At 42.2% G+C, this 15306-nt stretch overlaps 1 protein-coding gene across 1 annotated transcript in view; it reads right to left on the bottom strand.

Moving 5' to 3' along the window:
* STAB2 (stabilin 2) overlaps positions 1-15306 on the bottom strand; it is a 110978-nt gene that overhangs the window by 47849 nt on the left and 47823 nt on the right. The window contains exons 33-44 of the mRNA XM_066633261.1: positions 15003-15110; positions 13609-13740; positions 12934-13062; positions 10591-10647; positions 10185-10274; positions 8907-9102; positions 7680-7775; positions 7251-7296; positions 4503-4579; positions 3618-3743; positions 2195-2268; positions 610-681 (exon numbers count right to left, since the gene is read on the bottom strand). Of these exons, the coding sequence (XP_066489358.1) occupies positions 610-681; positions 2195-2268; positions 3618-3743; positions 4503-4579; positions 7251-7296; positions 7680-7775; positions 8907-9102; positions 10185-10274; positions 10591-10647; positions 12934-13062; positions 13609-13740; positions 15003-15110 (1203 nt within the window). The remainder of the gene's footprint in view (positions 1-609; positions 682-2194; positions 2269-3617; positions 3744-4502; positions 4580-7250; positions 7297-7679; positions 7776-8906; positions 9103-10184; positions 10275-10590; positions 10648-12933; positions 13063-13608; positions 13741-15002; positions 15111-15306) is intronic.

Genomic DNA, 15306 nt, shown 5'->3' with positions numbered 1-15306 from the left:
CACTATCTGTAGGATTATGCCTTGAAGGGACTGGCTGAGTTATAGTCAGATTGGCACATGATATGACACTAATAGATGATGAGCTGTAAAGACATGATATAAAACCATTTTAAATAGCACTATGATTAATGAAACAGGAGAAAAGCTGACAAAATGAAGCCCACACAAAAAGATTGAAGACTTCTGCCCAATTTTAATTTCTAGCTTCTGGTTTATAGTTGCTCTTTGGGATTGAAATATCAGGAATGATCAATTCTTAGATCAGGCAAAAGGGCCAATCAGTCTTTGATTCTGCATGCACCAATTGTCTCTATTAGTATGCTTTTAATCTAACTTTTTCCCCCTACTCTTTGTACATTTGCAGCTCATCCATGTAAAGAATAGGTTGGTCTGTTCAAGTGTAGGTTGAACCTAGGACAAGGTTATCCAGTGAAGATTTGAATCTGGGTCTTCCTGCTGCTAGCCCAAACATACAATGGATCTCTGTCTGTGATGTTTTGTGATGACCTATGGTTTTAAACACACACATCTGAATTGAACCGATAAGTAAGAGACAGACAGCAGTAGCTTATAGTGAACTGAAAACTTGACAGAAATGAATGTACTCACAAACAAACAGCGATTGATGTAGGTGCAGGATTTGCCATCTCCAGAATATCCTTTTAAACAGTTACATGCTGCCTGCGGGGAACAGGAAACAAACCATATCAAGGTATATAATAAGTCCTTTTCAAACTTTTTTTATTACTAACTTTTTAGTTGACCTTGCTTATGAGTATGAAAAATAAACACCACAAAAACCAGACCAGCCTGTGCTAAGCTCACATTTCTTTTCTAAAGTACTGTTCTCATATGTAAATCACACAGGCAAGTGACATTTTGGTTCTATTTTTAAATGCCAGTCACGTCTGGTCACCTGGAAGAGCCCAGATACTATATTGGTTCTTTGAGTCCTAATTTTATGCTGCTTTTAAAAGATAAATGTTGCAACAAAAATATAACAACCTTTCCAAACAAGTTTTTATTTATAACTCCAATTTATCTTACATAGCTGTGCGGGAATGCTCATTACTCAGGCACCGTGTTGCCTAGACAACTGATATTTATTTAGGCCATAGAAGTATGTGTAAGAAGAATCCCCAAAATACAAGTTTTGATTTTTTTTGTTTTACATAAAATCTCAGAAGATAGGGAAGAAAAATTATTATTTTATGAACTCCAAGGTTGTCTCTGACTTATGTAATGACATAAGGTAATGTAATACATTTCCTCAAAAAATTCAAATAATAAAAAGATAACATGTAGGGAAAAACATTATTCAAATTCTAAGTGGTCACATATGTTATTTCAGTAATCCTTTCAAAGCAGGTCAGCATTATTATGTCTTCTACATTATAGGTGGATGGGGGAGTTGTTTAATGGCTTGCCAATTAAAGTTGTCACTGAGCTGAGATTTGAGAAGGTGACTTGTAGTAAACCTTATCAGAGATGGAGCTCCAAAATCTTGTGGTTAAAGCATAATGTAAAAGCTATAACGCAATGTAGGAAAGAGCCCACAGCTCACTTTATATGCATAAAATTTCAGATTGAATCCCTTAAATATACACAATTAGAAAGGATCTTAGCTAGCAGAACAGGGGGAAAAAATGGTTGGCCCAACCCTATTAGGGCCATTGGAACGAGCAACTCCCATTGGGGAGTTGAGGAAGGTGGTGGGTAGAACAGGGTGGGGAGGGTAAGGAATGAGGAGGAGGTGGATCAAGGCTGGGAAGGAGGCAGTGTTGGTGGCAGCAGCACTGCTGAAATCTTATCCCTCTTCCTGGCCTCTGTCAGTCTCCTTGGGTCCACTTGGACTTGCACCAGCAGTTTAGCAGGAGCAGGTTCGAGTAGACCTAGTGGGCCAGCGCAGGCTTATCCTGGGGCAAAGGAACAAATGTTCCCTTACCCTGAGGAGGCCTCCAGGGCCTGAAACACCCCCAAGAGATCCAGTGCACACACCCCTTCAGCGCAGCAACATCACTGCACAGGGAGTTGTGTTGGACTGGACTGTCAGTGTTACATCTTGAAGAACCATTGCCAATCAGAGTAGGCTGCACTGGGTTAGACAGACAAGTAGTTTGACTCACTATGAGGCAGCTTTAAATGTTATCTACAGACTGCTGTTGCTTTAATACTTGATGGGAATGCTTCTTACCTGATTGGGTCCAATGTGACTGCATTCTGCATTTTTATCACATCCACCATTATTCGTCAAGCAGGGGTTGATTTCTTTGTGCAATCAAATAACAAGACCAAATAAAGGTGAGTACTGTTTCAATTCTCTTGTGCCTGAATTTAAGAGGTTCTGCAAATTAAAACTTCTCATTTCCAATCATTCTTGTTGTGTGTTACCCACTATAATTACATAAGCTATTTCTCCTTCGTTAGATTAGGAGCAGGGGTCTCCAAACCCCGGCCCAGGGGCCAGATGCGGCCCACGGCAAGCCTCTATCTGGCCCGTTGCCAACTTCTGATCCCCTGAGAGCCTCTGGCCCAGTTGACCAAACACAACCAGAGTTGTGCTTGTGGGGTGGGGGAATGGGGGTCTGTTTAAGTGTGTGCTTTGGGCTGTGGTGGTGTTTGGAGAAATCCTGGACATTTGAGCCCATTTACTCATTTATCTAAATCCCATCTCTAATGTATTTATTTAAATTTTATATTTAATTATTTTTTGGCCCTCGACACTGTGCCAGACATTTGATGCGGCCCTTCAGTCCAAAAGTTTAGAGACCCCTGGATCAGAAGTGTAAAATAAGGAATTACTTGTAGAAGATTATGGGCCCAATCCTATCCAAATTTCCAGCACCAGTGCAGTTGCAGTGTAGTCCCAAGGTGAGGAAAACAAGTGTTCCCTGACCTGGAGAAGGCCTCTGTGACTGCCTCCCCACTCCAAGATTCAGTGCATGCCCCACTGGCATGGCAGCACTGGCACTGGAAAATTGGATAGGCTTAGGCCCTGAGGTTACAATCCTATTATCCACACTTTCCTGGGAATAAGCCCCATTTACTATAATGAGACTTACTTCTGAGTAAACATGCATAGGTTAGGGCTCTGAGATGACAGCGCTGAACACTGTCCTTGAATGATGTAGAGGAGACGCATCCTGAAACCTACTCAATGCTTCTTCCTGATGTGTATGTTTTTCAGGTGCAGAGAGATTTTTACATGAACACGTTAAAACAAACCCACCTCCATATGATCTCTGAAGGGCTATTATGCTATAGTACGTTCAGAACATCTGAATCCCCTCTTAAGACCCAACCTTCAATGCAGAACAATAGTCCCAGTGGGCAAGATCCTAGGCCAGATTCAGCAATCTCCACTTATACAACCCTTAGGCAATTACAACTGGGGTACTGCCTGGATAGGATAGGCCCAAGTCTGGAGAATAGCTATGTCTTTATTAAAGAAATTGTTCCTGGTTTAGTAACCTCAGTAGTAAACTCAGTAGTAACACACTCACACTCACACTCACACTCACTCTACATCCATTGGAGAAATGGTTGTCTCAGGAGTCAACACTGCTGGCTATTTCCCCAGGTCATACACAGATTGTATACATTTAACAGGTGCTTACCAAGACAGACTATTCCGTCACCAGTGTAGCCTGCTTTGCAAACACACACTCGGTTTCCTGGAGTGGTACGTCTACATTCTGCTTTGGAAGAACAACCTCCATTGGTGGTTTCACATGCGTTGATTGCTGTGAAAGGACAGAAATATAAAAGGTAGTTGCAATTCTCAAATCACTAACGTCCATTTCACATAATACACACTAGCAAACCTGGTTTTGCAAATACACTTTTTCCCAATGTTCTAAGCCTTGGGGGGCTCTGTGGAAGGCTTCCCACACCTCTTGCAACATCCTGCAGCAACTTGTAAGTAAAAGCACCCCCTTCCACCCCCGTCAGTGACATGATCCTGGGGACTGCATCACCGCCCTCCCCCTCCCCCACCCCTTAAAGGGATGGGGGACCCTTTACACAAACTGGTGGGTTGTGACCCACCAGTTTGAGAACCACTGCACTAGACAGAAAAACACAATTCAAGCTCCTTGGTAAACATACTTGCCCCTGCTGACTAGGCAAAGAGGTATTCTTTAAAGTGGTGCATCTCTTATATTTAGCAGAGGGAATGCAACTATCTCCATTCACTCCAGCGTAGAGTCTTTTCTACAGGCCGTTAGCTGCTGTTTCTTCTTTATAGACCATGTGGACAGGGAACCATTTATTTTATTATGCAGTGAAAAATTATTCTTTTTTGTTGAAAAACAAAACAGTAGTTTCATTATTTAAATCTGTATCTTTTAGAAACCATATTAAATATCCTGGGAATCATTCCTGTTCTTAACTATGGAGATATCCTACCTTCTCCCTCTCTCCCCTTCAGTCTACCACCCTGCCTGTGAACATTAGGCACAATCATCATGGTCTTTCAAATGAAGAAGGCAAAGCTCACTTGCCTGTACAGTGCGTCCCATTCCCTTGAAACCCAGCTGCACACTTGCAATATGCTGCGCCATGGAGATTGAGAAGGCAGCTAAAATGGAAAAACAAGGTAAATGTTACATATAAAACCAAACTCATTCTGCCGCATCACTGGTATTCTTTCCAATGAGCTAATACTATACATGAAACAGATATATCAGAAGCAATTGAAAAGAAAAGAAACAGTAATGCTAGCTAGTAGTGCCTTGAATTTCAGGACTCTAAGAGCCCAATCATATCCCAGAGCCCAATCCAGTGCCAAAAAGGATTCTGCTATACCCTGTGGAGGAGGGGCAGTTGCTCTGGGTAAGACTCCACAGTGCCACCAAACCTGCCCCCTTCCCAAACCTGATCCCCCCATCCCCTGACCGCCTCCCACCGCCTCCCACCTCCTCCCACCGCAGACACTCGCCTATAAGTCGATCTCACAGATAAGCTGAGAGCAGGGTATCCATGGAATTTTCTATGACCCTTGGATAAGTCAGGGGTTAAACTTAGGGGGGTGTCTGACTATAGTTTTGACTGATTTTACCCAAGGCCAGATCCTGAAAAATAACTTACCACTAATTGTTACCTAAGAACTGTACAGTCTCTAATTTATTAAAAACATAGTAAAAGATCATAAGATACATTTTTATTCTTTTTTAAATTCTGGTCTTCACCACTTTTTTGTAAACACTATCTGTGCACTGTAAACAACATACCAGCAGAACAGTGGTTCCCAACCTGGGATTCATGTATTCCCAGAGGCACTCAACAGGACCTTTAGGGGTTCTTGAAAAAGAATGGCATAAAGGCAGAGAAAGGCAGGTTTTGTTCCAGAATGCTTTGCAGGGCCAGCAAGGCAGGAAGGAAGGTAGCTAGTTGACTGTTGAAAGCCCCACCAATAGCTAGTTTTTGGTCATCAATTCATCTATGAACCAGTGATTGAAAACCAGCACAGTAAAAAAGCTGAAACGTAATATGGAAAGTGATCAATCACCCCCAATTTCTCAGCACACTTCTGGTGCAAAACAGTGCAAAGGCAGTCTTCTGTTCTTCAAACAGATAAAATGAGGAAACTGTGATAAATACATCAAGTCTGGGCTTTCATATAGAGGAGATGAGGGCTTGTATTATTAATTACAAACATTTTGCTAATAAGAAGGGTACAATTTATGGAAATGGGCTGCCAAGGGATATGCAAGTGAAAAAGGTCGGGAATCACTGCAGGAGATCCATGAATCAAATCCACCTTTAAGGTGTCTGGTGTGTTAAGCCAGAAGCTCTACATACAACATACAACCCATAACACAGAACTGAGAGTGTGCAATTCAATTCACAGCAGAGAGATGCAGCTGCATATATTTGCAACCCTTTATACTCAGAAGTAGACCCACTGCTTTTCATGGGAGTTATTCTTAAATAATGGTGCACTGAATTGTAGCCTGGGACTTTGTTTCAAATGGAAAGGAGGATCCCATGCTGGTGTTGAAAAAAACAGATCTCTGCTAAAACAGAACCAGGCTGCAACAGCATTTGCAAAATGGAACAGAGAAGAATAAAAGGTTAACTTCAGCTTGAATTTCCCAGCCAAGAAACGAAACTTTTCAGAGTTGAAAAGCTCTGCCCTCTGATTGACCCGGAGGTAAGGCGAAGTGATAATTGGAGCTTGATTACTTGGCAAAAATTTTACATACTATAGGCGAGTATCTACAGTAATTTATCTTGTGAATTCTAGGGTCCTGTGAATGTGCTTCCACACAATAAGATATTCTTTACTACATTCTAGAAAACATGACCATACTTGTAAACCTTGCCAATAACTCTAGGCAGAGGTGTAACTAGGGCAAAGCCTGGGGCACCTTCCCTGTGGGCTACACCAAGGGGGATCCCTGACTGCCCCTCTGGCTCCATCCTAGTTACAGAGACAGCACTGGTGGCTTCACACCCCATTCCTTCTTCTTCAGAGAAGAAGAGGCTCCACAGGAGAAGGAATGGAAGGCACAAACCTGCCACAATAAGCGCTCTCTCCTCTGGGGAGAACCTGGAAGTGATGTCACATTACGTTGTGATGTCACAGCTCCAGGTGCCAGAGCAGTGCTTTATGCCTAGCATCCAATGATCTCAACATTGGAAAAGGAACATCATAATAAAAATCAGTTGTATGCATCAAAGAACTGAGATTGTTATATTGTTAAACACCAAAGCTGTACATGGTAAATGGAACATTATATACATATAATGTGTGTGTGTGTGTGTGTGTGTGTGTGTGTGTGTGTGTGTATGTATATATATATATGTATACAATAGTTCCCTAGCTTTGTCACATTGCACTGCCAGAGCACTGCACTGCCTCATTCTCAAAAGGGACGTCACATTCATTCTGTAAGGCAGGAAGTCTAAGGGCCAAATTATGTAGCATCTTTTTCAGGGGCATCCTGGGGAAAATGGATGTTGGATAGAGCTGATCACCAGGAAGACCTGCAGCCTTTCCAGCATCACTGCCATTCACAAAAGGTATGTTATAAAAGGAAAGTTAAAGAAATAAAGCCAGGACAACTGTTGTGCTGCCCCTAGCCAGTAGTAAGCCCCTCCCCCATTACACATTAGAAGTTTTGCTCCCACCCTTGAAATCATCACAGTTTTGCACCTCTTCCCCCAAACACATATGATATTCCCAAAATTAGTCAAAAATCCCTTGGCAGAATTTTCCGTGAGCTCTAAGTTGAGATGATACATACTTGGCACTGGTGTGGCAAGTACTGTTGCATTCATTGTCTTTGATTTCTGGGGTGAGAAAAAAGAAGAAAATACTTTTGTTAGGCAACAATCACAAGTTGACGCCCTCTTCCTCATTTCCCTGTGTCTTGTCTGTCTAAAGCTGATCTATGCATGCAGCAGAATCAAGCATCACAAATTTTCCTGAGTTATTCAACATCAGACCTGAGGTAGATTATCACCTTTCTGAATACTCTTCTATTTTTCTACACATTATGAAAAAGAGTCATTCTTTATATGTTTCTTTCATGTTGGAGCATAGCTGAATTATGCTGATGTATGATTCTACTGTATAGCTTGTAGGAACATCTGCAGAAAAGAAGGCCTGTGCAATCTGATGATGGTTCTTGAGCTCTGAGTTCTACTTTTGTGACCCCAAATGCAACACTTACCACTCTCACAGTAGACACCTCTCCAGCCAACATCACAGTCGCAAGAGCCATCTCCTTTAATGCCACTGTTGCACTTCCCATGGATGCAGGCACATTCTAAGGGCAGAGTGGTGATTCATTCATTCATTCATTTAAAAAGTCATTTGTTGCTTTTCTATCCATTAAAGGGATAATCAGGTTGGTGTACATGCAAAAAGGACAATTTTAAAACAAATAACCTGAGAACAAGCAGCTTAAAATTTCACACAATAGTGATTGCAGTCAATTTATGGTGAGCTCTGACTGGCCACATTCTGACTTGATATTATTTATTAATATCCAATTTCCACACACATAATTTGTTTCTGAATTTTGCTAGATATAGGAATATCTACTTCTGCTCTGTCTCCCCTTCCTTCCTAGCTCTTTCCCTTCACACTTCCTCTTCTGCTCTGTCTCCCTTTTCCGGTCCCAGGAGTGGGAGCAATAGAGGCTGGTTCATCACCAGGGAAGGTGGTCTAGTGGGTAGAGCCTCCATTTGCCTGAAGATAACATCCACAAGGTCGCCAGTTCGAGGCCACCAGCACCATGCGACCTTGAAGCAGCTGACAAGCTGAGCCAAGTTATTCCATCTGCTCTGAGCATGGGTGGATGGAGGCCAGAATGTGAAACCAGATCAGAAAGAAACATCTGAATGTTGTGGTTCTTGTAAGATAGAACCTTCTTTCAATTGTAAAAATCCCTACAGGGATTTAAATAGCCTGCCTATGTAAACCGCCTTGAATAAAGTCTTGAATAAAGACCAAGAAAGGCGGTATATAAATACCTGTATTATTATTATTATTTAAAGCACCAGGTGGTCCAGAAAACATTTTTGAACCAAGAGTATTTAACCCTTTTCAGTGTCACTCATGATAATCTTCAGCCCAGGCTAGAACAGGGCACCTTTCTACAGTGGCTTGTCCTCTTTCCAAAGTCTAGCCTAGTTTCAAACCTTACCAGTAACCACATCCCCATCCAGACCCTTTTAGGGCTTCTGTACTGATGTTCCATATTACAGTGCTTTCCAGACAAATCTCACTGTTTTGCACTGTGATCAATAAGAGAGATATAAGGAAGCAGAACTGGTATTTAGATGGTTTCCTCCCATTGACTGACATTATTCTTGTTGCACTTGTGACTAAGACAGTTACTTTTAGGAACTGACCAGGTTAGCTGGTTATCTGCACCGTCTGGAACCTGAAGTACCTTGGTCACAGTTGGAGCTATATTTGCCTTCGATGCATCTGTCACAGGCCAGTCCCTTGAAACCTGCCTCACACTCACAGGAACCAGTGCCATTGATACCATCCAAGCATATTCCATTTCCAAAGCAAACGTTTCCAGCCAACCCTGGACAAGGTTCACATTGCGGGCCATAGAAACCTGCACAACATTCTCTGGTCTGAAAAGATTCACACATTGGAGAATGAACGAAAGGCATGATGTTTTAGATGGGAAAGGTATGGGTTAAAGTTGAGGTTTTCTTTTTAACCCTTTCTCTCCACAATGTAGTCAAAATGAAAACTGCCCCACCCCCCAAACTGCTATTTACCCCAGGAAAGAAGTTGCTATCAATGACACTTCCCTCCAACGGTAAAAAGCAACTTTGTGGAAGGGGAATCGTTAACTCCTTCTTTAAAAATAATTAAAAAATTTTTTTAAGACAACAAAAATTAACAAACAGAAATTCAGAAAATCTTAAACATTGTTTAAGTGCCACTGTTAGCAAGTCTAAAACACAGAACAAACAGAAAAAAGAAAAACAAACAAAAATAAAAAGATAGAAATAAATACAGATACTGAAAGTTACGTAGCAAGTGCCGAGTTCTAAATCAGTTACTTCGTTCTTCTACAAAATCTTATATTAAGGGCGCAATTCTATCCTGCACTGAAACAGGCAAGCCTTCCGCTTGCCTGCCCCCAGGGCCACAGACCACCCACCCTCCCCATCCACCCAGGAACATCTCCCTCCTGCCTCCTTCCCACCCACCCCAGAACTTTGTGTCAGCCCAGCTGGGCTGAAGCAAGGCTCTCTCCCTCTGTCGGTGCAGAGAAATAACCAGAAATGGGAAGAAAGGCAAGCAATTTAAACATGACCCTGAAGAAAGCTGAGCAGGCATCTTCATCCATGTCAGGAAGATGAGGAGGAAGAGTTAGTAATTGCTTATGCCAGTTCTGACTGAGAAACTGCTGTAATTCCAGCCCCATCCACTTTAGTCTGAGACCAGAAAAGTAAATGTGGAAAGTGATGGTTCAGGAAATATCTATGGTCACAAGGAGTACAATAGATGTTAAGACTTGACCATGGGAAGTAAAATTTTGTTTTGGTGACTTTTGGGAAGAATTGTATAGCAAATGATATTACTTTAACTCTAGTCCTAGAATTACTTGATTCTGATTCTAAATAATGAAGTCTTACAGAAGCAGCTTCTCTTGCTTGTATAGCTGTGCACTGGCCTATTGAAATCAAACCAGAATACTCACAATAACTTTTTTAGCGCATTTTGGCTGGCATCCAGAGAGAATAGACATCCGATACTGGTGGATATAATAGCATATTTCTCTCTTTCCTGGCTGTACAAAAGAAAATCAGAACGTTATTAGCTGCAGCAAAGATGCTTTACAAATGTTACTACATCAGATTGAGTTCACCTTTCTGTGATATGGTCCAGTTAGTGAATATAATCTTTCATATGAAATGTTTGCCATCGAAAAGACAAATTGAGCACGCTCAAATAAACCTGAGATTTTACCATATACTGCCAACATGCTTTCAAACTTACTACTGTGGCCATGAGGACTAGAAACCTGAGAGATAATTCAATCCCTCCTGTGCGCAGATTCTACAGGACATATTAGATTTATAGCAACCAAACTATAAAATACTCACTATGGGTGTAGTACCAGGAGGGCAGCCAGGTGGTAATGAGCAGGATAAACATGTTCCCTTAAAAAAAAAAAAAGCACACACATTTGCAAGGAAGAGGACCATGGCATGCACTTGTGCAACTTTATACAAACAGTGGACTCTGGCATGTGCAATGATGCCAGAAGAAAAGTGATGGCAATATCACTTTTCTTCTGCATGAATCCAAGATTTATGTTGACTATTATTCCTGTTCAGCTAGTGGTTACACTGGATTCTTCTACAAGTGTTCCTTGGGGGTTATATCAGCAAACTTTAATGAGGGTAGTCCTGCACGATTCCATGTCTGTTTTTATTGAATTTTGTCATCAATCATTTATATTACTTGTGCATCAGCAGCCCAGAGAACAAAAAACAGCAGAAGTTGAGGGATAAAAGACATATTTAAAAATGGCCCAATCCAACTCACTCCTCACACGAAACTGCAGCAATGGTGGTGTGGCCTCCAGGACTTTTGGCTACTGGAGGTCTCCTCACTCTGGGGCAGGCCCCAGCAGCTGCTGTGGGTCAATTTGGACCTGTGCCAAGGTCCAAGGTTGATCTGTGAAGGAGGATCGGGCCCAGGAAGGATTTGGCACCCCCTCCTATTCCCAATTTGCCCATTCCCCACCCCATTGCCCTCCCATTCCATCCTCCCTTGCCCCATTCTGTCTCCCCCAACATCTTCCTGCCTCCCATGCCATCCTCCCTGCCTCAGCAGTCTGCCGAGATCCACTGGCACATGGAGGAAGGCTCTCGCTCTCCCGCCAGCACTCTGGCAGGCAGTGCCACTGGAGCATATTGTACAGTTGCTTTGCAGAAGTCAGTGCCTGAGGAGCACCCATTCCACTGGGAGGGCAGCCCAATAGAATTGGACTGCCCATGTGCAGGTTCGGTCCTTGCTCATCCATGAAGCTGACCTGCTGACTTTGGCCCCAATTCGACTGGGGCCTTTTTGCTGCCAGAACTAGCATTCTGGCAGCACAAAGTTATGACTGTGGCAAAAGGCAACATGCCATTTTACACAGCCAGGCCAGCAGCCTTGCAACTACCGCTGGCACCAGTAAGTCATCATGGGGGAGAGAGGGAAGAGGGCATGAGCAGAATGGGGTGGGGAGGGGGAGGAACAGGGTGGAGACTGGGGAGGGGAGCACTTTGAAGCTACAAAGGGGGCTGTATGAGTGATGGCAGGACCTCCAATATCTTATTCCCTTCCTGGCTTTACCCGCTTTCCCGATCCACTTGGACTTGCACCAGCTCTATAGTTTGAGCAGATCCAGTGGGGCAGTGAGGGCTTACCCCTGGGTAATGGAACAAGCACTCCCTTATGCAGAAAAGACCTCCAGGACTGCCCACCCCACCCGCAGGATGCAGTGTGTACTCAGGTGGCATGGCTGCATTAGCAGAAGGGATTAACAGTAGGTAGGACTGGGCTGCCTATCACTCTCTTAACCTAGTTCCCAAACTGTGTGCTGTGGCACCCAAGGGTGCTGCAGCAAACTCACAGCACCCTTGAATCTTGTATGATTCAAGATGGCTGTGCCTGGGAGAAACAGGCAATGGCACTGCCAGAAAGGGCTCTGTGATCATAGGGCACCATGGCTGTGGGAAATTTGGAAGCAACGGGCCTAGTCTGACAGGACTGTTGTGAAGATAAAACAGGGAGGAAAGAACCACATAGACTTGCATGTGCTCTTTGTAGTATGGACGAGATGGGAAAAGTGTAATAAATAAATAAAAATAAAATGCTGCAAATTTAAATGCCTATTTGCATGCAAATTTACTCATGCGTAGGAATACCGGCCTGCCGTTTGAAATGGCAGATGAGTAAATAAAACTGCTTGCCATTTCAAAGAACGAGTTTGAAAGGGGCCAGCGTTTCTTGTTTATGGAAACTACAGTTTACACTGGAACTGGCTGCATGTCTAAACCTCTGGAAATGGGAGCTTGTGACATGATGGAGCATGAACTCCACAAAACCCCTGGCGGAGCAGCTGCCAGTTGGAGTAGACAGAGGGCTGGATAGATCAATGATAGATTGATAGATAGATCAACTGTCTGATAGGGGAGCTTCATAAATTTTTAATTCACCGAAACTGAACAAACGGGAACAACGAGTGGTTTCTGTTTGTAAATTACATTAGCTGAAGAAGAATACTACTGTCTTAAGAGGACGGTATTACATTTTACCAGTGTTGCTTTCAAATTGTAAAGACAACATTTAAAGAAAAAGTCATCTTGAAAATACTATATATTTTCAATACACACACACACACACACATGTGTGCATTTTTAAAACACAGGTAGTAACAGAAGGGCTCAACTTACAGTTACAACTTCTGTAGCTTGGATATCGCATCTCTTTTTCTGGATTTCCATTACTTTTCCCAGTCCATGGATTATTCCTTTATCAGTGGCGACATTTGGGTAGTTTAGAGGTGCCTCATTTATGAAGAGCTACGCATAAAATGTTATCAGTTTAGAACGCAGTGGGGGACCTGCTATATGATGCTTTCGTGGCAGCCATTGCGTGGAATACGCATTCCACCAGCACTTCCTTTAGGATTGGGTCATAAATAACCGCAAAACTGCAAGAAGTTAGCATAAATCTATTTGACTCTGTTTTTGTCATATTAAGGAGGTTTTGTCTTGACTATTCAGAAAATCATCTTCTTGCTCAAATGCAACCTTGTAATAGAACCAAGAAGTGCCTTAAAACAGATTACCTCTAGCTGAGGTCAGAAGTTAATGCCAATTCATTAGCTCTCAGTCCTGCTTTCTGCATTTAATGCATATGTTTAATGGTTACACACAGTGAGTGGCCTCGTTACACTGGAGTGTAAATATACTTATACCAGTGGAACCACTGAATAAGCCTGCCACACCTTGAAAATTTACGAATCTGCTTATGATACAATAGATTAAGCAAACATAAATCCTTCTGCGGATCAGGTATTTAGATAAAATAAAAGCAAGTATTATCTTCTGGTTTTTATTGGGCACCTGAGCATCATGGATGAAGAATCCAAGACTAAATGACAGTCCAAGCATGGTCTCTCTGAACATCCCATTATGCATGTCATTCTTAAACAGTTTCTCCTCCAGAATAATATGGTACCGGATTTGGTTTTCATCCTGCAGATTAATTTAAGTACATTGAACACATTAGCAAAATTTAGATTTTCACATTTTTTATGGCAAAACAGTTGGCAAAAACATTCTGTGGCTAAAAGACTTTATTGTCAATTATTCTTACACAGGAGTGGGGTATAGTGGTATGAAGCCAGGAAAATTCAGAGCCTAACTACATGGGATGCTTAGTCACAAGTATTTACTTTCTGACATTTTTAAATGCAAAACAGGAGGTTATAGTTTGGAGAAGTCTGTAGTTTGGAAAGGGAGAAGAATCTCCCATTAAATCTTGTTATGTGAATGGCCTCTGTTGACAAGCACCATTCCCAAGCTGCTTTTTACCTTATAGTTTATAGTAGCCTGAAAGTAGAATTCTTTGTTAGGTTGTAAGGCTGTAAGCAGGGCCAGTCCAAGAACATATATTAGTCCACTACTTTTTATATAATTGATGGAAGCAACAGAGTAAGAGCCATTATGAATTAGATTTCAGAAAATATGTGAAAATTTCATCATCATGAACCCTTAGCAAATTTGAACTAAATCTTGGAATATGCTGAGAAAACTGATCAAGAGAATTAAGATTTTTCTAGATTGTTCCTAGAAGCTTTGCCATGTGGCTACTGACCTGGCCCTGTATTGGGTTGCTAGATCCTGATAGATTATCACTTCTCTGCCTCCTGCTAGATGTGGGGGCAGCTTTGCCCAGTCCAGCCAGCACTTGAGGCTGGGCTGGGCCTCATCTACTTCGCAGTGTGAGATTAGGTAGTCACTTTTGGGGGCCCGGTAGGAATTTTTTGGTTTGCACCCAATTGATCTTGATGTGGGGTGGGGTTTTTTACACCTACCCCATACTACTGCCATTGAGGTGATTGAGCTTAGCCAGGTTGCTCACATTTGGCAAGAATAGTGTAGGACAGATAGGGAAGTGGTTCTCAAACTTACTGCTGCTGTCTGTATGGAGGAAAATAGGACACGACCTCCCACCTTGCATAATGCACTCTTTATTGTGGACATTTTCTTGTATTGTCACTATTGTTCTGATGCACAAATAAGCAAAGATGTAAGCTCTTGAGTATGGATATACCCAGGACTATGGGTCTGAAGCAACTTGGATATGGAGCACCTCTTGTGAGCTCCCTGAGCTTCTGGTGGGCCACTGTGAGATACAGGAGGCTGGACTAGAAGGGCTTTTGGCCTGATTCAGCTGGGCCTATCTAATGTTCTTAGGATATGCCCTAATAAAAAGTTTGCAGAGCAGAACATACCAGAGAAGTTGCCTGTTTATTCTTGAGGTAGCTTTCAATGGCTTCATCGTTTGGCGCAAAAATGGTATATGTGCTGGCAGCTTCTATTTCATTTGCCAGATTGTATTGCTGTTGAAGAAAAACAAATACATATTGAACGAGGCCAACCAAAATCTAGGCACGACACATCATGTCAAAGCTAAGAACTCAAAATAGAAAGACACAATTGACTTCTATGAAATTTGTTTTTCCCTTTCCATTTTTTTTATTTTCCTAGAATACCCCAATGAAAAATCTGCAAAAAACGTATTTGAACCACAGTGTT

This window comes from Tiliqua scincoides, chromosome 7 (genome assembly GCF_035046505.1).
Source record: "Tiliqua scincoides isolate rTilSci1 chromosome 7, rTilSci1.hap2, whole genome shotgun sequence".
NCBI classification, from domain to species: Eukaryota; Metazoa; Chordata; class Lepidosauria; order Squamata; family Scincidae; genus Tiliqua; species Tiliqua scincoides.
Note: the sequence above shows the minus strand (reverse complement) of the source record. Positions and strands in the feature narration are given on the sequence as shown.